This window comes from Solea senegalensis, linkage group LG14, assembly GCF_019176455.1.
Source record: "Solea senegalensis isolate Sse05_10M linkage group LG14, IFAPA_SoseM_1, whole genome shotgun sequence".
In the NCBI taxonomy this organism is placed as follows: domain Eukaryota; kingdom Metazoa; phylum Chordata; class Actinopteri; order Pleuronectiformes; family Soleidae; genus Solea; species Solea senegalensis.
In genome coordinates this window covers 2,669,008-2,695,815 of record NC_058034.1, presented here as the reverse complement: position 1 = coordinate 2,695,815, position 26,808 = coordinate 2,669,008, and the positions used below count along the sequence as shown (strand labels likewise).

The 26,808-nt window shown below is 41.7% G+C and overlaps 1 protein-coding gene across 3 annotated transcripts in view; it reads right to left on the bottom strand.

Annotated features, from left to right (window-relative positions):
* Positions 1 to 442: 442 nt before the first annotated feature.
* The window catches only part of LOC122780680 (LIM domain containing preferred translocation partner in lipoma), a 147,498-nt gene continuing 121,132 nt past the window's right edge, over positions 443 to 26,808 (bottom strand). For all 3 annotated transcript variants that reach the window (XM_044043820.1, XM_044043821.1, XM_044043822.1), the window contains 4 exons: positions 22,394 to 22,563; positions 4,930 to 5,108; positions 2,455 to 2,575; positions 443 to 1,296 (listed from right to left, as the gene is read on the bottom strand). In XM_044043820.1, the coding sequence (XP_043899755.1) occupies positions 1,168 to 1,296; positions 2,455 to 2,575; positions 4,930 to 5,108; positions 22,394 to 22,563 (599 nt within the window). In that variant the 3' untranslated portion in view covers positions 443 to 1,167. The remainder of the gene's footprint in view (positions 1,297 to 2,454; positions 2,576 to 4,929; positions 5,109 to 22,393; positions 22,564 to 26,808) is intronic.

The following is a 26,808-nucleotide window of genomic DNA, read 5'->3' as shown; positions in this document are numbered from 1 at the left end:
ATGGTGCAGATAGTGATGATAATAAAACGTGTGTATTGCAGCTGTGACCTGACGGTTTGTACCGTTTGCTCTGTGGCTGTTAAATGAGTTTAAATGAGAAGATTGACGCCACTTTTCATTTACGCCGCAATGTAAAAGGTCCAACGTGTGGGATTTAGGGGCAGCTCTTTTTAAGACACATTATTTACAAGAAGAATATCCTATAGAATAAGATTTGTGTCACTTTTATAGCGTTTGTAATCTGGCAAACGTCAGCTTCTTACAATTATAAGTTCCAGACGGACAGCGACTCCAAGCCTGTGACCACTTCCGGTCCATTGAGCTCCAAATCTCAGCAGCCAATCAGCAGGAAGCTTCCTAAGGCCCCGCCCATGGTCAGAATGGCAAAACAAAAAACCACGGCGCAAAGAACTATTTTATTTGTATTTTCAAAAAAGAAATCTTTTATTTGCTTCTTAAAAAGTGTCTTTGACAAAAGTTTGAAAATGAAGAACTCTTTTTGTTTGTTTATTATCGCGAGTTATTTGTCACGTAAGATGTTCTCACGCAGGTGCAGAACATACTGCTCTTCAGGCCGTCACCGATGCGAGTGTTGGTAAATGTCGAGACAGAGAGTGAAGCAGTTGGTTGCAATATGCAACTTCACCACAAGATGCCACTAAATCCCACACATCGATCCTTTAAAGTCGTCTCGCTTTTGTACGAAAGGAGCAAACTCTTTCAGCGCGGTGAGAGCGACGCGCTACGTGACGTGCACGTCTGGTCATGGGATATTTATTGATATTTGACTGGTTAGCTGTACTTCGTTCATGCTAAGCTAACCAGATGCTAGGCTGATATTTTAGCCTCAGTTTTCTCAACAACTCTGTTTCGAGGATTTTGCTAAAATAAAAAAATAAAACACATTCCTGTAACAGCAAATCTTTGCTGCGTTGTACCGAGTCAATAGATAATTTATGCAGGTGAACATGTGACGGTATTACTGACGGTGAATATACAGTAGCCCTATATATATTTATACATATGTATGTATATAAAGATAGAGAGAGAAATGCTGATGTAAGCATCAGTGATGGGCATGTGGATGAGAGAGTGAGGGAGACAGAAAGAGAGAGAGAGAGAGAGAGTGTTGGTTTATCACAGTGGAGGTGACCGGGCGGCGGTGGTTCAGAGGTCAGTGGTGGCCTTGGCGGTGAGATCCTGGATGCGGTTGGTGTTACAGTTTTTGCAGAGGACGTGTCCGTCCAGTGGGTAGCAGCCCTGGTTGTCTCCCTCTGAGAGCAGAGAGCCACAGTCCTGCAGGACACAGAGACGCCGTTAGTCCACACACACCGGCCACGCCCACCAGTGACACGCCTCCCTCCACACACGCGCCGCGCTGACGCCCGACACGAGGCTACAGGAGGCTCTCTGCCTCAAAGCCAGAGACCAACGCCCACCACTCACCGACAACCCTATAAACCTTCAAAATGCTGAATTACTGGGGTTTTCACACATTTGTTTACAGAAAAACATCCAAATATCCTCGTGGCTGCCAGAGATCAGAGGAGAATGACCAGACACAAGCAAGGTTGTGAATGAATCCCTGAAGCGGGCAGAAGAACACAGTGTTCGGCGTCCTGTGTCTTCATGATGATGACGTTACGACGTAAAAAAAGGTCTCTTCTGGCTTTAAAGCAACACTATGCAACTTCAAGACACGTCTTTGAATTTAACGCCGTATGTTTTGTATTTTACACACACTGAGTGACATGTTGAGTCTCTGTTGTCTGGTGCTGAATGATTTGGGTGAAATATCGAACTGTGATTATGATTTGATCCGGAGCATAACTTTTTAAGTCGAGCTTGAGTTCAATATCGAATGTTATATTATGTAAAATGAATTAGCACGGAACACAGAACAATGACAACACATGTAATGATTTAATTGCAGCTGTTGTGATTGTCTAATTGAAACCAATTCAGATTGTAATTTCTAGCTGAAAATAATTTATAATAACTCTCTCTCACACACACACACACACACAGAATTACAACTCCATCTTCTCATGTCTCCCTGGTGACAGACTCTACTCTTGCTGAGCTCCTCCTTCAGCTGAACTAATCTGCTTTGCTTTCATTTGACCTTTATGTCTGCCAGCCGCTCTGTGTTCTCACACTGAAATAGTTCTCCGACAATGTGACACGTTGCTTCTCTTTTAGCCGGGCACGTAATGTGCGGCTTATCAGCCGGCGAGCGTCGGCTGACTGATTGGTTACTATGCGAGTCCGTGAACTTTGCAGAGGAGAGATGAAAAGCTATTTTGAGGCAAAGGTAAGAGAGCTAACGACTCAAAAAGGTGACTCGGGGGATGGGCTTGTACATCGTGTCTCACACCTTCACGCTAGAATGACTGTCACATGCGGCGGAGCAGCGTTGGTGATTACAGGGAGCGCACGTAACAGGCCACATACCTCACAGCGGTAACACTGCACGTGGAAGTCCCGGTCCAGAGCCACGATACGGACGGTCTCCTCCTGACCCGGCGCGGGCATGATGGGCTCAGAACAAACACAGCAGCGAGGAGCAAACTTCCTGAGAGACAGAGTCAATAAGAACAAATCGATAACTCAATAAGAGAAGAGGAGAACACAACCTGATGTCAGTCTGCTTTAATTTACTTTTATTGTACTTTTCCATGTTCCATTTTCTCTTGTGCTTCTGTTTTGTAATTGAATAAATAAATGTAAATAAAGCTGAAAAAGAATGTAATATATAATATTTTAGGGTGACACTGTTACATGGGCTCTTGTTTACACTGTTTAATTAAAGAAACAAATAAAGAAATGTCTGCTGGTCATAATGAGTTATTTTGTTTGTTTTACAATCATTTAACATGAAGTTTTGGTGTTTTCTTCGCTCTGATTGGTCGCGTTGTATCATCAGATCATTCTGTTGTTCGACAGCTGATGATCGTCCGGTGCAAAGACAAAGCTAAACTTCTGCCACTGAACATTTCCTTACCACGAACGCCACAAGCCTTCTGTGAAGACAGTGATTCTCTTCATTTGAGTTTCCATCAAATCCAAGGAGAAACCTGGAGAAACCTCTCTCCATGTTTTTACATAGAAATGACGCTTGTCGGTTGGTGATTGGGGGAAAAACAATGTTATGACGTCGCTATAAACACTCTGCCACACATTAGAAAATCTGACAGGTTCCAAAAAAAGCACAAAACCTTTGATTTTACAGCTGTGACGGCTGAGTTAATGTGGAACTTTGCAAGTCTGGTCGCTGTCTTCACTTTTTTCTCTACCCCTACAGTTTAGGAGGACACCACCGTAAACATCCATCCATTCACTGACTACCACTTTATCCTCACTGTCCTAAAAACTCACCGCTGATGCTCCGCCTCCCTCCCTCCCTCTCTCCTGGCCATGTGCATTTGTTTTTAATAGAGCAGACAAACACAATCCGTGGAGTTCAGTTTGTCAGACAGTCTAAAATCTAAAATCAGAAGGCAGCCACGGTCGAGACCGAAATCTGGCCAGTTCTCCTCTAGTGTGGGGCAGGTTTTCAGAAATCCTGCTCCAGAGTTCACCGGTATCATTGGCTTGTCAACAAATGCACGTGTTACCACGTATTCAAAGACAGTTGTAACGAACGATACCATTTACCAACTGTGGGGGGAACCAGAAAGCAAAACATACATGGTGTTACTTTAAGAGCTCCAACACTCAGACACTGTGTTCTTCACTGACATATTTAATTCAAATACCAGAATAATAATATTTGAGGAACTCGCTAAATATGGTGGATCTATTGCAGATATTATAAGATTTACAGAACAAGCCTTTAAACCAGTAACTTTGGAAATGCCTTGAACAGGAAGGGGTTCATCTATCAATAGAAATAATGAGGATCTGAAAAAGCATGCTGAGATTTTGAGATTCTGCGTGGGGACAAAAGGGATTTTATTATTCAGTGCCTCAAAAAAAATCTTAAAATAAAAACCTTGAAGCTAAGCGTGACTATTCCTCGACACAAAGGTCAACACTGCTGAGGTCACACTTGTCAGAAGGAATTAAAGTGCAGCCCGGTGCAGCGTCTCCATAAAGCAAACACTGTGCTCTCAGACTAAAGAGCTGGTCGTTCACTTCTGTTTCACTTCTGGTCACTGAGTCAAGGAACATTTCTGGTAAAAGGTGAAAGTTGTGCAATCGTGAGTGTGACACAACTGCAGAAATGTACAATTAAATTCATGTCGGCCGCTGCATCGCTGGACTTGTGAGAGGGTAAGCGGTGTTTCCAGGAGACGAATTGATGAGACTATAATATTGCTTCATTTGTAAATAAAGCAATATTTTATATGTTTATGTTTTATTTTCTATGTTTATGTAACAAACATATTTAGTGTCATAATCTGTCAATGTCGGGGCCTCAGGAAGCTTCCTTACGTCGGTACACATGTAACAGACACAGAGCCTGAGCGCTCAAACAGTTATTTAACCAATTGTTTTTACAGATGCACAGATTGTAAAATTATATATGTATGTATATATATATGTGTATATATATATATGTGTATGTATATATATAAATATATATATATGTATATATATATACATATATATGTATATATATACATATATATGTATATATATACATATACATATATATATATATATATATATATATATATATATATATATATAAATATATATACATATATATTTATATATATACATACATATATATATATATGTTTATTAATTACAGCAGAGAGAATCATTTTCCAGGTCAGACAACCAAAACAATGAGCTGGAAGACGGTAAGTTCCTCAACACAAGCGACCCCCCCTTTCATATTATCGATTACTGAGTCCATTGTTAATATGAAACTATTGATTGGTGCGACATTAAGGCTGATGAAAACCTTGATGTACGTACTTGTGGAAGTCCTCGATGCAGTGGATGTGGTTGGAAGCGTCCACGGTGAAAGGGATGCCGTCCAGGCTGCGGTAACACACCACGCAGGTGAAGCAGTGAGGGTGATAGGCTTTACCTGTGGCTCGCAGGATGCGCTCCATGATGGGCTTACTGCAGATGGTGCAGGTCTCGAGGGTGTTCTGTGAAAAAAAACAAACGTCACGAGGCATGTTCACGACCTGTTTGGCAAACATGTAGCACATTTAACACATTTAATCCACAGAGAGCCTTTTCTGTTCTGGTTTCTTTGTACTTTTTTTTTAGGTGAGGCAAGGACAGAGTGAGCGGAGAAAGGCAAGAATCTGACCATATGATACAATACAAGGGTGACAATATAATTAACTATGATATACTGGAGCATTATAACCATAACGATATATCGCAAACATCTCGACATTTACGAACATCAACATATTATGACATAGAAACATAGAAATAAGTGTAATATGTGTTCCAGGTCACAAAGTCACCCTACTAACAATTTGTATTCAGCCCTTGAGACTGACACTGACTCAATGATTAGCACCACACTTATCAAGTTACCTCGCCAGGAAAATAAATAAACAAATTAAACATGGACTTTGAAAACACAGAGCCGGAACCAGAGGGGGGTTGGGGGACTCAGCCCCTCATTTGTATTTGGCCTCCCTCTCTTTCAGCTGTATACATTATCTAACAGCCCTATATGTCAATCAGTGTTTCCCAAAACCTCTGAATGAATGTCCTCACATGACTGTGTGCAACTGAGCTTTTCCTCAATTTCCTTGTGATTTTAAACTTCCTCTTTCCAGTGTTACAAGTCAGGCGGCTCAGTTCCCACTCGAGCCGGCATGTGCTACAAATAAATCTCCTCAGTACCTTTAGCTCGGCTGTCCTCAGATGCCTCGGAAGCTGAAGGAATCTGATTAGCACTCCCCTCGAAACACAAACACAGTCATTTATCAGTTGCCCTAACACACACACACACACACACACACACACATCCTCCCATATGCAAGAGTGCGAGCAGTAAATATTTCCACTTTGTGATGACTGCAGGTTTTCTGCAGCCAGGCGACTGGGCAAGAGGCCTGAGGGATGGGGGAGGCGGGGGAGGACATGGCGGCCGCCTGCCTCTGACTTATCTGTGGCATCTCTCTTCTTAATATCTGCCGGGAGACGCCATTCGTTATTTCGGTATTTTATAAATAATGGCTGCCTCTCTAAACAGCAATGTAATTACGGGGGGGATGAATATATCATGTGAGGGTGATGAGTGTGCGGCCCGACATGGCCGAGTGCGAGCTGATGGACTCAGCTGTCACTGCTTCCTGCTCCGGCATTTCCTGGATCTCTGTGCTCGCTCTGAGCTTGGCTGGGCTAAAGACTTCACGGTTCAGATGCTTCCAGTGCTTCTCACCATCGTAGTGAGCCGCCTCAATGTTTCCAACACTAACTCCCAGTTAGAGCCCTGCCGTTAAAAAAGGAAACTCAGAGCAAGGTTCACTGAAACTACAGTTACACTTCGAGGTTCACTGCGAATTTAAGAGTTAACCCGAATTTAATAAATGTAATACACACACTTCATATTAGCGATCGCAGTTTTAAAAGCACAGTATTTAGTTTCTGCAGGAAGTGGTCGTTCTTTCAATCAGGACACCGTGCAGCAGCGTGGGATCATGAGCTTTACTTCACTTTCTGATGAAGTCACTGATCCTCTGGGTTTGTAAACACAGCAGCAGCAGCAGCTATATAAAGCTGTCATTTAAAGGCAACCAAAATGATATAGTATCAGTATAAATATGGATTTCTATGGACTTTAAGAGACTTGGACAGGGTTCCCAAAAAAGGCCTTTGACAGTTTTTAAAAATTAAACTTTTTTTTTTAAGCAAGAAAGAAGTTTAGTTGATATTTAAGTACATGTCTGCCTTGTTTGTTAGGACGCCACCTACTGTTATTGCCCTGCATCGCTCGATTGCTTGAGAACAAACGTCGAGTTACTAGCGGTGTTGTGGTCCACGGTCTTTCTCTCTGAGATTCAGTGCAGATGAGCAAATGACGACGTGATGCCTGGGAAATGAGAATTCACCAGCAAGATACCGAGGACGATCACTTAAATCAATAAAAGTGGACGCCATGAGGGGAAGCCTCCCGTCTTTGGCTTAACATTTGGACCTTAATTTTGAGGGAATCATACCTTGAAAGACCTTGAATTTGACATCAACCAAGCTGTGGGAACCCTTTAGGCTAATGTAAATACAATTCTGGAAAAACATGATTAAAATTAGTCTTACTGATTTAGGTTTTAATGCAGAAATATTCCATATATCTTTAAATCTTTAGATGAACTGAAAGTGAACTTAAAGAAATATCTGTTAAGAAAATGACAATTAGATATTCTCCCTAAATGGCTCAGCCCGAGTAGAATGTGTCTCTGACATGATTGTGTCTCTTGCTTCTCAGACCTAAACACAAACACCATCATGTGCAGCTGAAGATGAGAGCAGCTGATGTTTGACTCCAGGCTGGTGAGGAATTGGTCGTTTCTTCAAAGCACTCTTGGAGAGGCATTATTTCATGAAAAGCAATGTGTGCAGACAAGCTCTGCATCCTTATTTATTTTTTCCTCCAAGACGGTAATAGAAATAAACATTATTCCCAGGGCAACATTTGTGTATAAACAATGTCCATATTGCAATCCTGCTGGATCCTGGAAGTGGAATAAAGCCTTTAATGAGCTCGCTGCACTGAACCCCTGAGGTTTGACTCATGCACACACACACACACACACACACACACACACACACACACACACACACACACACACACACACACACACACACACACACACACACACACACACACACACACACACACACAGAGACAGAGGGAGAGAGAGGGAGAACATATTTGCAACCTGAGAATGTGAGTGAGATACCAGGGCCAAACAGCACTAAACTATACTCAACTCGTACTCATCTGACTGGATTCCCACTCACTTATTCTCTTCTGTCCTTCATATGGGAATACCTTGCCCTTGTTTAGCTTAACTAGAGCATATGATTTCACAGCACACACTTCCTCCAGGCCATTGTAATGAGTACAGTGCTCAAAAGACAAAAAATTCTCTCTTCTCTCCCTGATGGTAATATTCTATGACCTCAATTCATTCATTTTGCTCAGTCTCTGTTGTTTTTTTATCCACTTGTGACTCCTCTGATTTGGTGGTAACATTCATTAGCTGTGTTTTTCTTCCATGAAGAAGAGGGATTGGGTCAGTGTCTCTAGGTATGACCTCCACAGATGGTTGGGGAAATTCTGCATTAAATCACTTCAAACCCTCGCTGTTAGACATCCAGGTCATTTACAGTTGGCCACTAGAGGGCTGTATACGGCTGCAAATGTCCGGGTTCCGCTTTCCCCCTGACTATATGAGATGTATTCAAGCATATGTATTCTTCTTTCTTTTTTTTTCTCCCGCCCTCCCTCTCCCTCATACATTTCTCTAAGTGTTTGCCCAGAAGGCTAAACAAATGTCTAGGCAGAAGAGGTAAACTGAATTTAGGTCAGACAGCTTCTTGCTGAACTGAAGGGTGAGCAGAGTGCGCTCACGTCAATTATGGCCCCCTTTTCCCCGTATTATAAACTGCTTCCCCTTTGCCGCAAAGTGCTCCCACGGCCTGACACAGAACGGACTTGATGCCCGCGAAGTCCGGCCGGCAACAGGCCGCCCACCGAGTGACGCGTGACACGGCTGTGTGTGTGTGTGTGTGTTAGAAGTGAGGTGGCAAACAAAGGGGTTAAAAGGTCCCTCGTAACTCCAACATGAGACACGTGCCTGACGGACTGAGACTGAAACACAGATGGTGGAAAAAAACAGGAAATAAAATTATTTTTATAGTAAATAATACGAGTTAAGTGTCTTTGGACAGTTCTATTTAAAAATAAAATAAAATAAAAATAAAAAGAGGGATGCTTTGAGATTTTAAACCAGTACAAATAAATTAGAAATAATTTCCATAAAATAATCAGTAGAGATGAACCGATCACGTACTTATGTGTTGACTGACTGACACAAGTACTTAATGATGCCATTACAGTACAAAACAAAGTATTTAATATGCAAAATGAATCTCTGTATATTAAATACAATATATAGACAATGGTTCTGTATTATATTGGAAGTAATATTTAATCTAATTATGTCTAATAATGTCATAAAAATGAAACAAACATATTTAGTGTCATATTCTGTCAATGTCGTACATTGTGACTCAGGGTTGCAACAAGTAAAAACAACTTTCATTTCCTTGGTCAACAGAGAATGCAGAACTCTCCAGTATTCATTTTACTATAATGTGAGACAGAAACAGTGAATTCCCACACGAAGAAACTCAGATCTTTGAGATTTCTCATCCCGAAACCTTCAGTTTAAACTGTAAAAACGTATCACAACGCAGCGTCACGGTGAAATTACACTGGAAAAAAAGCGGGGAATCAGCTGTTCATCACCACCTCCGATCGTATCAACACTCACTTGTGAATCTATCTGGGGTTTTTCTTTCTTCACATGGCTGAGTTGGGCTGACAGGAGGCAGGATGGAGTTCAGTGAGACTGCACACGATTTACAACCTGGCACGCTGATCTCAGAGTGCGCCAAATTTACAGATGATCTGATTCAGTAAGTGTGTGTGTGTGTGTAAGAATGTGCAGCTTAGTGCCAGGCCATGCTGTGTGAATTAACTACACCCTTCTGATGGAAGCTGAGCGTTGTCTAACATGAGCTTGTATGAGAGACAAGCGCGAGCGCTGCTGCAGCGTTTGGTTTCCTCCGCGGTGAACGAGAGGATGATTCTGACTCGGTCGTGAACTGCGAGTCAAATCGCCGGCTTTCCTACATCCAGAGGGAAGTTTAGTCTGTTGACTCAGTGAACCTTGACAAGCAGCCACTCTCTCTTTTATTGCTTAATGTTGGTCTTTCAGACAGGACAAGGAGAAAATGTGTCCGGTCAGAGGGAGAGGGAGGGAGGGAGGGAGGAGAGAGCGAGAGAGAGAGAGATGGGTCAACTATGACTTACGGTGATATTATAGCAAAAGTGTCTGATTTGTCTATACTGACAGCACAATGACATGCACTCCACAGTAGTTGCACATTTCTGTTAAAAAAGAAAAAAGTACATTGAACAGCATCACACGTTGATACTGCACCACATTTATTCTGATATAACCAGCTTTCTAGGAGCATATGGAACACAAAAAAAACCCTGCATGGCCTGTTCTGTGTGTCTGACACACAGACACATAAAAAAAACATCAAATCAAATGTCATCAAATATGAATTAGGTGGTGGACTGACAAATCATAATTCATATGCTCATCAAGGCTCATAGTGCTGCCGTAACCATTAATTGTGGTGATTTTTGCTTCTTTGGCATCAGACAATTATTATTCTATTAATCAGCTAATTAATTATTTTTTTTTACTGATTATTACTTATTATGTATGTTTACATATGTTCCTTCTTAGAAACTTGATAGATCTTGCTTGATGCACTGAATATATATATATATATATATATATATACATATATATGTATATGTGTATATATATATATATATATATATATATATATATATACATATATATATACACATATACATATATATATATATATACCTATATATATATATATATATAATTTTTAATTAATTAATTTGTGTGCAGACACACATTCAATAAATCCTTAAAGCAATTTTGACCATGATTTCTTATTGATCAACTTATCAGATGAAGGAAAAAAAATGGAAACAAGTGACTCCATTTTCTCACATTTAAACCACTACCATTATTATGATGTTACAACTGGTGACGGAGAACCGGCACCATCTGCTTTTGTGTTGATCCTCTATAAACCTTGTTTACACAATGTTATTATCCGGGTGTTTGCAAGAAAAAGTGACGACTCCAGCTATGAAACAAAGGACCTGCGTTATTCTGTATCCTAAACAATGCGTAACTGCCACGTCTGTTCCACACAGGAGTGTTTATTAAGACGCAACACAACACAGAGTCATTCCAGGCGTCGTCTTACCGCTGCGCTTTTATAACGACAGCGACCGAACGGGAACGGCGAGGGATACGGAGGGCTGTGTGTTGGAATCGGTCAGAATCCGGTGCAGCCAGTGATGATGATGAGGAGTAACGCTGAACTGGGATCAGCCACTTCAGAGTCATCAAAATTCAACTCTTCACTGCAAGTTTCACAGAGTTCTCCACTGACACCTCTCACAATAACAACATCAAACAATCACAAACTGAAGATAGGATTTACTTCAGTATCATTTTTTTTTTTTTTTGTAAAATAAACCTTTACTGTGATGCCTTCAACACGCTGGAGATGCTTGACTTATTTTCAAATTCTCTTCATTTACAGAAACCTGACAGTGAACACAGCACCTCATCACGCCGGGTCGACTTCTGCCAGATCAGATTTTCCATGCAAATGTCAACATTGAATCTGAAAAAGCTCCTGATATTTAAAGTAGACGTTAACTTCGCTCATGCATATTTGAAAAGGCAGATATGGTTAAACTGTCCTCACGTCAGCGTCTACACACTCTGCTGCTGTGAATCAGGATTCATAAATGTGATATAGACATTCATAAATCATAAATGGGAATTGCCAAGAGAGGGTTGCAGCGTTTTATTAGCTGTACATTAAACGATATTAACCTTGTTGACTGTCATCAGCCTTTCACTGATACAGACACTGATGTTTAAATGGGCTATTAATACAAAACATAAAAAATCATCTAAAGGTAAAAAAGTACTTGAGTAAGAGGCTTAAAAATATGATTTGTAATTGAGGGTTATAATTATAATTAGTTTACTTTGATTAAACTTATTCAAAGATAATGTAGATTTCTCTGTGTCACAGCCACAAGAATAACAAAAACGATATAAAAATTGTTGTTATTAAACATCAGTAACATCCGCGCAGATTTTTGCAGTCTGTGCTTCTTTAACTGTGACGCTGTCAAATGAACGGACAGTAATTAAAAGGTTTTGGAAGCCGCCTCGAGTCATTTACACATGGTCTGTTGATAGAGAGGATTAATGTGGTCAGTGGGGAAAAACAGACTTGTTTCCCTTGCTCTTAAGCCAAATCACAGAGAAACTGGCCAACAGGAAACGCCAGAAATCTCATCTACATCTGCACGGAGACGTATGTGTAGGGCTGGGTATTGAATTTCACTGGCGTTATGGTATCCACCAAACTTCAGGATGGGTATCAAAACTTCCTCTGCATCACCTGATATCGAAAATAAAATCCTGAGGCGATAATCTCATCTGTGTCAGTGAGCCAATGAGACTGCAGCATGCTGAGATCCAACTGTGTGTTTTGTTGCTATTTTATTAAAATTAATAAAATGATATTTATACTATAAATAATACTAATTAGAATAAGAATAACAATAAATAAATGTGTGTGTAACTGTGAGTGTGTATAGAGAGTGGAATGGTTCACTCTGGTACAGTTTGTAGCTTATTACGGTTCCATTTTTTGGCACCCTTCCCTTGGGGTACCGAAAAGGTACGGTAAGATCAGGCTGAGCTAGACCAGCTCCACCCACAAGAGTCTGCTGACTCAGCAACAGAAAGCCCCCGCCCCCGCCCCTGCAACCGGTGTAAATATCCCATGGAAGTTGAAGCAGTTTTAAATAATACTCTCTACTAATAAGAAGAAGAAGGGAAAAAAAAAATTAGAAGAAATTGCAGCCAGCCACTGTTGGCTGTTGTGTTGCGTTCACTGTCATCAGACACAGTCCGCGCCCCGTCTACCATGTAAAAGTACACTTCTCCGTCCAAAACGCGAGCCTGACCCAGGACTGGACCACTCCAAACTGGACCGTACTACGATGGAAACACAGCGAATGCGGACAACCCAGTTTCCTTTCAGCCATTTGGATCCAGTGATCACGATCCTCTTCCCCGCACTCATTCATCAGGTGAACGAGTGAACGAACCCCCCGGCCCTCGACACAACCCCATCACCAGCAGTGATTGCTTTCCAGTGAGCGGCTCCTCCTCACTCTGTCCATCATGTCTCGTCTGCAGCTCGTAAGCATCCTCCGCACGAGGACAATACATTACCACTCTGTCTCGTTATGGAAGTCACCCACACTTGTTCCCCCCCCCCGCGCTCCCTGGATGAAAATGACTGAGGTGTGTTTGTTTTCTTTTTGTTTACATGTGGGCGTGGAAGAGTGAGTGAGTGAGTGAACGTGTCAGGCAGTGGAAACGGATTCTCTTCATGTTTTTGTTTGTTTTTTTTCCCTCTGAGGATCAGTGACCTTGACACTATCACAGACGGCGCGTCTGTGTCAGTCAGGACGAGTGCAGCGAGGTTTCAGCGCCTCTGACCTGGAATGGCCTCGTCTCCTCTGACTGCAGAGGAGTCTACGCTGCTCGGTAATAAATTCACACCGGGTTATTATGGACGACCAGTGCGTGCCAGGTTTGCGGTGGCAAAGTGCCAGAGCCTCCTATTCTGATTTGTTTCTTTACATTTATTTTATGTCTCTCCCTGGACTCTTCATGGCCAACTTCAGCAGGGACACACTTCTCTCCTGCAGCTGCTGCTGCTGCTGCTGCTGCTGCTGCTGCCCATAAGATATATATATAATATATATCTTATATAAAAATGGACGCAATCTTCTGGTTGCAAAATAAACCCTTGTTTTAAGAGCATTCAGATTTGCACCTGCAACCAACATTTCAGTCACACTGGCGTCCACTCATGTGTGCATCATTTACGAACACTGACAACTAAAGATTATTTTCATAATCGATTAATCTGTCGATTATTTTCTCGATGAATTGATTCATTTTTGGTCCATAAAATACTATAAAACCTTAAAAAATATTGATTGTGTTCGTCAAACCCGGAAATGATGACGTTCTCAAATGTCTTGTTTTGTCCACAAACCAAAATGATTCACTTTTAATAATTTCTTCTTTATCCAGAGCAAAGAAGTGAAGAAAATATTCACATTTAAGAAGCTTAAACAATCGGAAATCTTGCTTTAATCATCCGATTAATCGATCATCAAAATGGTTGTCGATTAATTTAGTAATCAATTGTTTCAGCTCGCGACAACATGCTGTATTAAAGATGACCTGAAAATAACAATTGACACCAATAAGTGAGGAAAATGTTTAGTGACATCTCTTTTTGAACCGGCTGTGCCTCTGCAGGTTTTCCCCCACGAGTTTCAACAAACCAACAAACGTCAAATGAGATTTAAATATTAATGCGTTCTATTACGCTCCGCTGTGTCGCTGTATTTGTTCACACACATTTCTTTTATTAGCTGCCTGCGTGATAACGTTGCTCTAAGGCTAGTGTGAAAGGACGGGGCCTGGACACATGGATCATGCCTCGCTCGGGCCTTTCTGCAGAGAACAAAAGGCGGCAGCGGGAGTCCTGATCTCTCTCTCTGTGACTCGAGCAGAGTGGCCGGCTCGGCCTGCCTGCCGTCTGCCTCTCTGCCTTAAATTCAGCTCCGCAGCAGAATGTGACCCTTATAGACTTTGGGCAATGTCTCCTGCTCTGGTTACAGAGAGAAACTGACAAAGATCCCGGCAGTAGTGCTTTATGCCATGAGTTAGGGTGACATCGTGATGGGTCAGCACTAGGTCACAAATATATTTCCCTCTTGCCCCTGGGAGGGGTCGCTTTAGACTAAAAACATGAGGATGTTAAGAGGCAGAAGTGTCTCTTGTCCAAACAGCGTACTGTAATGACAACCCTCCTGCTTGATGACGGAGAAGACAGCTGTATTTCCTGTGCCCACTCGGTAATAAGAAATAATGACCGGCTTGAGTTTAGTGGGTTCACACCCACTGTACGGAGCAATTATACATACATATAATTGTCTTTGCAATTCTGGAGACGTACTAAGATGTGAAATCCTATTCATGCAAGTGCTATCTAATTGGCTCACACCTTTGAGGAATTAGACCGAGTTAATCACGTCTGAATATAGAGAACTCAATTAGAACTCAGCGAGCAAATGCAGACAGTCATGAATATTTGATGATGGAGTCAGCACAAAAAAGCGGGTCTCTGTGTATTCATGACGCCGCTTCAGAAGACAAGTTAAAACCGGAGCGGAAGTACACCTGTCGCCGCTGCTCACCGCGCGCCTCGCTGTTCTCCCAGCGTGAGCGGCATCTGTGCAGACACCGGCAGAGAGCTACAGAAGCCGGAGCAGCAAGCATATGCAGGGCCCTGAACTCAGCACGCTGGCTGCAAGCCTTTGGATCAGACTACCTGGATATCCATCACAGAGGAGTGACAGGCGTGTGGGAGGTGTGCAGTCATTTCTAATTACAGCCATATTACTGTCAGTGAAGCGGCATTATGAGCTCTCCTTTTGTGTTTGTGCCGTTTCTAGCGCTGTGACTGGATGTGAGATCATCCTCTGTGATTGAACGCATTGTGGGCTCGCTCTCTCAATGACAGCAGCAGCTTTAGGGGAGTTCTTGAGGGGATATCCCATTGTTCAATGGGAGAATAGTCGGTTAGGATGTGCTGTGGAGGACATCCATCACCAGGAGATCCAATTTAACTGGCACGGTGCCTGTCGCCTCTGGGTGCCGTGCCACCCAGAGGAAACTTTCCCTTGCTATCGGTGATGATAAGATAGAGGAAGTATGATCGTGGTGCGTTTGCCTGTAAATATCTTTAAACAAAACTAGAGCAGTAGTTCCTTAACGTGTTTTATCTGATCACTGTCAATCAACAAGACCCGCCATTTAAACTGGTTTTAAGATCCAGTGTGTCGCATTTAAAAGGGGTTTGAGAGCAGAAATGTTACGTTCTGTTTGGATAAGTGTATAAATATTGTTTGGCTTTGGTAGCCACCGTGAGCCGACATGTAAGCAGGAGCTTACTCTGGTGAATGATTTCACCGATGCATAAACTAACAAAGAACAAAGAAATGGCAGATAGAGTGGGAGCGTGGATGAGCAGACAGTTGAAAAAGAGTGTTTGGATCCTTTCTGGTTTCTAGAGGAGGCTTTTGTTTGTTGTAATCTCTCATCATTAGATTTCACTGACTCTTATACAACGGTTCTTTAAATGTTAGTGTCATGGTCAATTTGGTCTAATTTACTTTCAACCATTATCCATTACTTTCTCATTGGTTTGTTAATGCCTTTTAGCTAATTCTAATTACATATTCATAACCTTTAGGTCACTTTTTTAATTACTGCTCTCGTTTCCATTCACCGTCTGGTGCGACATGGTGTTTTACGATATAAAATGTGCTTGTTTTGTACAGTTCAGGGTCATTTGACATTCATATGACTGTTTTCGAGTGGGCAGATTTTGTCACAGCTGTGCACGATATACTCACTATCTGTTCTATGTGAAGATGTCATTAAACTTCAAAGATTGGAATTTTCTGAAACAATACATTCGTTTGTAAATTAGACACAAATATAATGTGCTAATAATAAATAAAAATAACTGTGCAATTACCTTTGTAAACAATTTAAAAATTAAGCAATTTAAGAGGACTTAATAAATGCAGTTTACATTTATAAGGGATATTATCCTCTATTCATGGTGGAGCAGAACTCCACCCCTCCAGTTGTTGGAGCACAAAGCAGAATTTGGTTTCCAGTTTCTTCCTCTCTGGATTTAAACAGGTCGATGTACAAATGTCATATTTCGATGAAGAGAATAAGTCGGTGCACTGGTTCAGCCGAAGGCAACACGAATGGCTGTCCAATGAGGCCACGCGGCACAACCTCTTTCCAAGACACAGAGGATAAAAGCCGACGAGTCCGTCACAAACGTTTCTTGGTGACTGGCAGGTCAAAGCCAAATGGAGTCTTTCAGAGATTGTTGCCAATGAGAGCAAAGCCCATTTATTTTAAATAACAGAGCCACGGTGCAACGCCAGATAATGAACGCAATTACATTCAAGCAAGTTGGTGTCCGTGACCTTGGCGCTCTCTGAAATTTTGTCAAAAGAGGCAGAAAGAGATTAATGGTTTTATGTGGGCAAATCCCTATCTTTTTATTACTGCTCTTTCAATATGAAACTCTGCTCCAGCTGTGACCTTGTGTTATTCACATCAGTGTCATTATGCTATTGCACTTTTAGCTATATTCATGCAAACAAGACGGTGGGGATGTGATTCTGCGTTTAACTGGAAACCAAGCATTGTCTAAAGCCCTTTTTCCATCATTCACTGGAGTCAGTAAAGCAAATTGAATGATCCTGTTTATCAGCCTACAACCTGAAACAAGGGCAGTGGAAAAACCTTTCTAAAATAAACAAACTCATTAAATAGGCATAAACCTGGCAAAGGGGAACCGAAATTAGCAATAAACCGCTGCAGAAACAAGGAGATACGGACGACACAGAATGGACTGAGGAACAGTGGGCACCGTACACGGTGTAAGCAATTAACCTCAGTGACACTGAATCCCAGGACTGAACTTGTTCAAAGAGCAGCGCAACTATCAGATGGATGTGGAGCCGCTGTTGCTCTCACGCCTGTTGAATAATATGCTCTCATGGTTACAGGCAAACTTCCTGAAGTGAAAGGAGAGAGAAAATTGCTCTTGATTTCTCAGACTGCAAATTCAAAAAAGATATGGTGACTTTAACAATGCCTCTAATTCAGAACATTTATGGCTAATTACTTTTTTTAAAAGTAACATGCTCCAAACTGCACACGACACAGGGAAGTTCGTATTTGATGTCTTCAATTCCGATTATGTTTTGCATTTTGTCTGCGAATATGTTCTCTTTAGTAAATGTGGTTTGAATAAGCTGTTGACTTCTCTTGCAGATAATGTTGTCCTCTGCATCCTGTCCCGGGACAAATGAGCTCATCACAAACTGTGGTGTGCAGCCACGAAGCTGTTTATTGTCCCTGTCAACAAACTAACTAAATAAATAACTAATTAACTCAGTGAATTAAGTGCCTGGCCAGTGCGGCATCAAATACCTCAACACAAGTGTTATAGAACTCAGGACTCGTGGCTCATCATGGACGAGTGCTGATTATTGGACAATTTGCTTTTACTATAATGCTGTAAGAGTGTGGCTGTACATGTTTGTGGCATAAGCCCTTAAAGACCCCCTGAAACATGGAACTCCACTTACTGTAGATAAGGAATGAACTCTTTCAAATAATACTCAAGACTCGACTCGACAACATAACTTGTTCTAGGTTGTCGTATGTTTTTACTTAAAAAACCACGTCTCAATTAGGGCAACGGTCACTCTCTTTGGGTGGTGTTGGCTCACACACTCGCACTTTCAGGCTTATCATCGGTGCAGATGTGCAGATATCAGGAGCTGTGGGACACCTCAGGCAAAAAGAAGCAAAACAATGGTGAACCGATGTTGTCACATTAACAGGATTACAGATGACTTCATGCAAAGTGAGACATGGGCAGAGCGGCTATAGACTTTATCAACATCCTCTTGTATCCAAATAAGCTGCGATAAGTCCTCATACTGGGGAAGTGCTGAAGTCAAAGTCCGATTAGCGGCCCAGTCGGTTGTTCTGGATAGATAGCAGGTTGTGACAGGACATGATAACAGACGTAGGTGAGATCCTGCACATTACTGAAAGGAATCAATAATATGAAGCAAATCTCTGAGTGGAAGAGATCAATCATGCCAATAACAAATGCCAGCATTGTTCCACAGAATATGTAAAGCCCCAGTTTTGATAAAGGGGTTGCGGATCGTCTACTTTGATACACGGATAAAAAAACCATAGTGGACGTTAATCGCTCCACGCGTGTAAAATGTATTCCCTACAATTCCTGGCAAATAGACGTCATAGAGTTTTGCATGAAACTGTGTCCTGAGGCAACTTTTAAACCCGTAAGATATTCGACATCAAAACGTCAAACACTGCCAACGGCTGCTAGAAAGACATTTACTCGTACTAAAGGGCACATTTCACGTGGGACGAGAATGTGATATAAGTTTCCTCAAAGTTAAAACTTGGTCTTTTTCAGAAAACTAACATGTGTCGTTGTTTTTCGGGTTGTGGCGTTTTATTTATTTGATTATTTTTCATCCGCAGTATTGAAAAAAATCTGTCAGTTGACAACATACATTGAAAGAACTCTTAAATCCAATACATACGCTCTCATTTTAAAGAGCATTTTCACCTTTTTTTAAGTTCACTTCACAAAAAAGTTTTGGTGTGCGATTAAATCACTGGAGTTGCCTTTGATAAAAAACACGGGATATTATACACTGCAGACATAACATGGTGGGTGAAGGAGAAGGAGAACAGTACATGATGGTTTTCACACGGAGAGATTCCTAGACTGACTGACTCAGAGGCTAACTTGAAGTTTTCCCTCTTCCTCTCTGGGATTTGACATTTCTCTTCAGAGACTCAACACTCACATTCATTTTCTAATCGTACAGAGGCGTATGACCCTGAGGATGGGAATAAAAGAAGAAGAAATTACTTTCATTAAGAAATTCAGATTTCCCCCATCCTTTTGATCTCATGCCAGAAGAACATTTATGCTGATGAAATGCATAAATAAAGTTCTTAAATTATCCCATTCCTCTTTCGCGCATGTATCAGAGTTGGAGAACTTCCAGACAAGACAACCACAATCACAGTGAGTGCCTCTGAAAGGGGGATGATTTAAGAGATGGCCTGCCACTGATTTAAACATCATATACTGTAGCGCAGAGACTTTACTGGCAAAGTGCACATCAAGCCACATCCTGAAAGTGATGTAAATGAATTGCATGTATGTGTTAATATGTGCTCAGAATAATTAATAAATCCACTTTGGACGGCGAGATGCTTTATCCTTTATTTACCAAAAACACAGTGTTGACCTCCCTCATTAACTACTGAGCTGCAAGAAACTTGTACGAGCTTTCTTAACTCTCTTTTCTACAGTTTGTGTGGACGTTTCTCTGTTCAAAAGCAGGTCGGTCAGTCAGTATACACAGTTTTTCCAGACTCCTGTAGCATTTGTGTGGTGACTTAAAGGTGACAAAGAATGCTTGTATCACACATATATGTTAGTTATGGACGTCTACTTACATATATGAACTTGTTTTCATGGTTAAAAACCTCCTAATCGCTGCAAACGAGCCGATCAAAATATCTCCTCACTGACGCTCTCGTCAGCCGCGCTGTTTCAGACCAAAACCACACCCCTAGAATGTGGACTGTGTTGTGATTGGCCAGCCAACGAGAGCTTTCCCACTGTTTCCCAAATCTAACATTGCATGTGACGGGCTGTGTCAAGGCGTGCAGGAATGGCGCTCATTTTCAAAAGGGGAAAAGGGGGGCGGGGCTCAACACGTATGCGTGAGCGTGTCTGTGTTGTGTTTTGACACAGACTGAGAGAAAAGCCAAACAATGGCCGCATTAAAAGGTTCTTGTCATTTCCCCTGATACGAGTCGCGATGTGTGCAAAAGTCCAAGAACCTGAGTCACTTAGTTTGAAATGAAAATGGCAAGTGCAAGTTCAAAGTGGTTACCCCAAAAACTCCACTGTAATGACACAGTTTCAGTCAGTTTCAGGCCATCACAGCTTCCAGGAACAAAGTGCAGACTCGACACTGCTGACAATGACAAAGATGTCATTTACGGCAACGAGACCGACAACAAAACCAGACCATATTCTAATGACGGAATGAGGGAAACACTTCTGCAAAATGAAGTCCTTGTGGTCGTTAAGGATGTGTCTTTCCTGACAATATTGTGCAAGGAAACATTTTCACATGTCTTGTGAAATACAGCAGCTGTAAAATAGGCCCCAGTCTTTAGAGAAAGAATAAAAACGACCAAACATATTATTAACTTCTTTGGCCAACGTTTGATAGGGGGGGGGAAAAAAAAAAGGAGAAACAGACAGTGCTCTTTTTTGAAGTGTTCCATGCAGAGAATCATCACCATGTACCGTTCTGACATGATTTCAACACTCACTAAATAAATCAAGTCCATTCAGAGCATAATCTGACTGCTCATCAGATAGTTACGTTCACGCATTCAGCTGCCAGTGCTCTCATCAGCACCATCTGATTCACAGTTTGAAAATTCCGTTCAAAAAAGAATATATATTCTGAGCAACAAGTCTATCAGGTCACCCATTACAGTCACACATGAAGCTGAGCTATTAAGATTTGGTTTGGAGATCGCTGAGAGCATCAGTCAAACAATAAAACTAGAGATTTCTAGTGTTTTAATTACTCAGTATTCATTCCTGGGCCGTGTGTGTGTGTAGCTGTAAATGCCACATTAATATGTTATCAACTTATGGAGTGGTAAATGCATTTGTTCTCTTTTGGCTTCTCCCTCTCTAGGGGTCGCCATAGCAGGTAATCCACATTTGATTGGGCAGAGATTTATTTCACCAGATGCCCTTCCTGACACAACCCTATCATTTATCCGGGCTTGGGGCCGGCACAAGGGGTGGCCCCACAGAGGCAGGGGTCAATTTAGAGAGTCCAATTAACAGTGAGCAATGTGGATTGGGTACCTTGGTCAGAGGCACGGGCTGCCCTAATGTTGATCTGCATTCTTTTTGTTAAATATCTGCTGATGACTAAGCAAGTGAATAAATACACCAAAGGAAGTGCGTTCCTTACACTGTTTCTTACAGTCTAATTATTTCAAAGGGTTAAACTATGTTTTCCTGACTCTGTAGCATCACCTAAATCTAATCATTCCTTTCCGGAGCTTTAACCTACGTCCTCTGAAAATCCCCAAAAAAGAAAAATAATAAAAAGAAATCTTGACTTTTTTAACTGCTCCTCAAAGTCAAATGCAGCCAAACACAACCACCTTCACCATGGTAGTTAAAAAAGTAAAAGCTATAAAGCTACAATAAATAAGCAACTTCTTTGTATTGAACTTTAACATATCTTTGTACATAGAAATGTCACTCTATATCTATGTTCATACTCATATTTATTGAACATCTGTCAATCCTGGGAAAAGGAATCCCTTGAGGTTTCTACGTCTTTTGCTGTTCATGTTTTTATAACCATAAATACAGCTGTCAACTACAGCTTTACACCTACCATTAGTCTGCTAACACAGCAAGACTTTATTTATATTATTCTTTTTCCTGCATTGTATTGGCATCACCATGTCGGTGTATGTAGAACTCTTATAAATAAAAAACAAAAGAGGGTGTCGTAGAGTGATCAAGAGCAAAGCAAAACCAAGGGGGAAAGAATAGACGAAGACACGCTGTGCCAGGCAGCTGGCCTGACTGTTGATGAAAGAAAAAAGAAAACTTTCCACGCACACAGCTGCCCGTGTGCCACCCTTGGCTCCAAGGACATGTGTCCAACCAGAGAGAGCTGAGACATGAGGGAGAGGCAGGCGGACGTGAAAGGACAGGAGTTACTCACAATGTAGCAGGGTTCGCAGTACGCCTTCTTCTCCACGGCGTAGAAGGGCTTGCCACGCAGCTTGGTGCTGCAGGTCATGCAGACGAAGCAGTCGACATGGAAGACCTGGTCCATGGCGGTGCAGCCGGTGCCCTCACCCACCACGTTCTCTCCACAGCTGGCACATCGCCCTGAGGAGAGGAAGAGCAGCAGGTGGAGAAGAAGGAGGCTGAGTCCACATTCACCAGAAATCTCAAGACATTGTAGGAAATGATTGTCAACATCGTCACAAATGAGGCCTTTTTCCACCAGCCTGTTCTGATTTTCACATGAAAACACCTGAAACAAGTTGACGTGTTAATAAAAGGTAAAAGTCATGAACTGCAATGGAAACAAACTCCCTAACCCAGCAAACAAAAGAGGACGTTGACGCTGCGGTCACAGCGAACGCTAATTTTTGCATCATGCTACAAGATGTATTAGTGCTATTTCTGTGTGCATGCACATCTATTGCAACAGCGGTGACAGATGGACTTCCTCGCTGACTTTATTTCCAGCTTTCTCCTTTTTTAAAACAGTCTCTGCAGACAAAACTTCTAGTGTCGTGAACACACAGAGATTCCTCCGTCTTGAACCAACTGAGTCCCGCTGGCTGCCGGTCACGTGACATTCAGCCGGAGAATCTCAACTCTGGAGTGAACGGTGCCAACGCGAAAATGTACATCTACTCATGTCCGTGCATTGAATGTGTAGGTAAACTTGCAGCGGCGCGACCACAGCATAATAAATCACAGAAGTGAAACATCCCTCCTCCTTTTACGGAAAAAAATAGCACAACCAGTGGATACAGCAGGCTCGATGAGGAATGTGTGGAATAATGAGGAAACCACGGCATCCTTTCACTTAGTACAAGAAGAAAAATATGACTATAATAATAATAATAATAAAAGATGCTTGTGAATGGATGGGACCAGCAGGGCTGGAAACACCACCATATATTGTATAGCTACTGGTGCTTTTTATTTACATCATCAGGTTCTTGACAATTACTATTTGCATTATCGACTGCTTATCCTGGTGAACTAAGTCCCAAGATTGATGGGAACAAACATGAAAGCACATTTCCCTGTAACTGAATCTTCTTTTAAACTTGCATTACATTTTAATGTTGTCTGTGGAGATGAGCCTTGTATTGGTGTGTATCCATCAGGGTCCATAATGGTTTGGAATGGTAAAGCCCCCGGGGTCAGGCTTGCGTTTGGACTGAGAACAGTACCGCATCAGCGAGATACGTCGCGTGACGTTTTAGCGGCGCACCGACAACGGCGTCAAACTTTTTCCTGTTTGGTTTGTGGCTGCGGGTGTTGAAGAAACTCAAGGGAGTGACACTTTTCTGCCGTCCAATCAGCTGACTGTCAAGGGTCTAGCTCCACCCACCCGTACTGCACCGTATCAATACTCTGGTATCCCAAGGGAAGGGTACCGAACAATAGAAAGTTGGGGCTTGTTATTTTGGGAGAATTCCTAATGGAAACACGATACTGTAGCGCTGAAGTCCAAACCCGATGGGTTAATTTTTTACACGGGCTGAAGCCGTTCTATGAAACACAACGGGAACTTGAGGGAGACAAGTGTCCAACAACTTATTGGTGTGTGTCTCTGGTGTGAGAAACTGAAACGCCACCGTCAGCCCAATGCCCCGGACTCCCCTCAGCAAGCTGTCTCGAAGACTGAGAACCTCCACAAGATCGCAACATTCGCTCTGGCCAGAATTTAACCAGGTGTGAATGTCGTACGTGTTCATGGCCGGTGCAGGTGCACCAGATGTGGAGAGTCCGGACCCAGAGCTCTCCGGAGTCAAACCCACTCCTCCTCCTGGGCCTATTTAGAGAGTTCTGAGATGTTATGAAGTTAACAGAGGACTTATTTTATTTCTTTGTTCCAACTTCCAAGTGGCCCATGTAAATATTTAGTACAAATGACTCATTCTTGACATTTGAATAATGTCGGGCAGTAAATGGGTTAAGGCTTTTAAAAAGCTGTCAATCAAAATGTGCTCGTCGGGCCTAACTTTTAAGGCCCGATGACAGCTGTACGATAATGTACCACTGGAAGACGCTCTAAAAATAGTAGACACACTAATATTACCAGCTTGAACAAAGTAAGTACTGCTGAGATACATATTTGTATCTGTGATATATATATATATACAGCATCTCCAGCACATCTATGCAAACATAATGGCACAGATCTACATTTACATTTGTTATCCTTACATTAGAAGAGATTAATTTTTGCATTTCTGGTGTCAGTAGTTTGACAGTCCTCTTCGCATTCTCTGGACAGAGACTGTAAATCTGACTAAAAAAAGGTAAAAAGTCATCAGGATGGATTATAGGAGGAAACATTGACTCACAGAGATCAAAAGTCTGTTGTGTGTGGGTTAAAGCAAAAGTTTGCAGCTTCAGTGTCGTCGCAGTCAATGTCTTATCAAGTGAAAAAAACAAAACAAGTGAATGTTTTGAGACATCTACTGCTCTAATTCTTGCCTCTGGGTGGCTTCGTTCTCATAGCAGCACAAGAATCACTCAAAGGTTTTCACTTAAACAAACTTAAAGAAACTATACATATCGTTGGTAATGTGTCATGCCGAGTATTTGCACCAATGAATTAAACAATGGGGGAAAAAACGTCACATTTGAGAGTGTTTTAAGCAATGTTATGTATGTCCATCTGACAGGCTTGAACCACAGGATCCACAGACTGACCTGCAGTCCACACACACACTTCACCACCTCACCCCCCCTAAAATTACAGGCAAATCCCTTTAAAGGCCTAATTTTTCCCTGATGTCAGAAGAGTCTAATCTTCATGTCTATTTCAAACACTGGATAAGGAAGGATTAAACACTATAATTATGCCACATTACAAAAAAAAAAAAAGCTACAGACATCACCAAAGTGTGACATCTATTTCAAAAAGTCGAGCTTTAAATGATAAAAAGCAAACTTTAGAAGTCCAACTAAGTCTTTGTAAAAGGGGGCGCGAGAGAAGTGATATTATTGCGCCAGAAAGAGCCTGATTGCATACGGCAGGACGTGGCATTTGAATATCTTTAATTGAGTAGGAGATATCTTTAATTGAGTTTAAGATGTCCTCGACTCAATGCAAGTTATCTTCAACCCAATTAATAACACTGTCAATTTAATTACTGGTATCTTACAATAATAGGGTTTAGGCAGATATCTGAGAATGTTTTATTTTTTACACATCTGAGGACAGATGCAATCTCTGTGAGGAAGCATGATACAGTAGATTTAATTAATTCAAGTTCAACTTCTATGGATTGGGGTTTTTTTCCCCTTTTTCTTTTTGTTTTATCTACGAGCTGATTTTAGACGATGATTGACACCCAGTACGTTGTGAACACAGAAGTGCAAGCGTGTCACAGACAGAGGCGAGACACTAACCGGGGGGAGATAGAGTATCTGATGCTTGCATTTTCACAGTTCCACTCGCTGTTTTCATATCAAAAATTCAAGCGGAGTGTAAATCCAAATCTGTCTCAGGTATCAGCACAACATTGGAAGTCATGTGTTGTTGAGATGAAATATCTGCTTGACTGCGAGGCCTGCTAATGCTTTTCTAATCTTAGATAACTCGTTATCTTATCGCCAGCCTCACTGGAATCTGTGAAAAGTTGCTGAAAGAACGGCACCAGACACAACTTCCCTGGCAACGCTGTGAAATCCTCCCTCTTAATTCTCATTTAATATCACAGGATTTATCCTTTACTGCCAGCATTACATTGTTGAAAATGACGTATCCTTCCTACTCTCTTCAGATGATAATCTTTTTCTAAATTGTGATTAATGGCAGAAGTGTAACAGTTTATCGGAACCAATTGCATTTTTAACACACTTTACAAATGAGAAACAATCTTGATTGGGAATCAAACGGATGTAAAGAAGGTGACTTCATGAACCGGGCTCATTGATTTATTTGATTATTTCAAATCTAAAGTGACGTGAAATAAGCCTGAGGTAACACGGTGTCGACTTCAGAGATGTTTGCACCTTCTCCGTTTCATCCGTGTTGGGTCAGATGAACGAGGCGGGCTGCAGCGCTAACAGATGTAAACAGTGTAAAATGATACAGACGCAGTGATTCTGTGACACAGAGAGGCAGCGCGACTACTCCTCACCGTCTCTCAGCAGCCGCAGCCTCGTATCTTTATTTGTTTCACTTCCCGAACAGCGTAATTGATCCTCAGTCTTTTTCCCCGAAGTCGCCACAAAATGATCCGCAGCTGTTTTTTGTTTTAAGTCTGACATGTACTGACCCCCAACCTTTACCAGCGCAGAACAGAGCAGCTCCGTGTAATAAAACATTGGATGATGATTAAAAATAAAGTCTATTCTTGAAAAACTTTATTC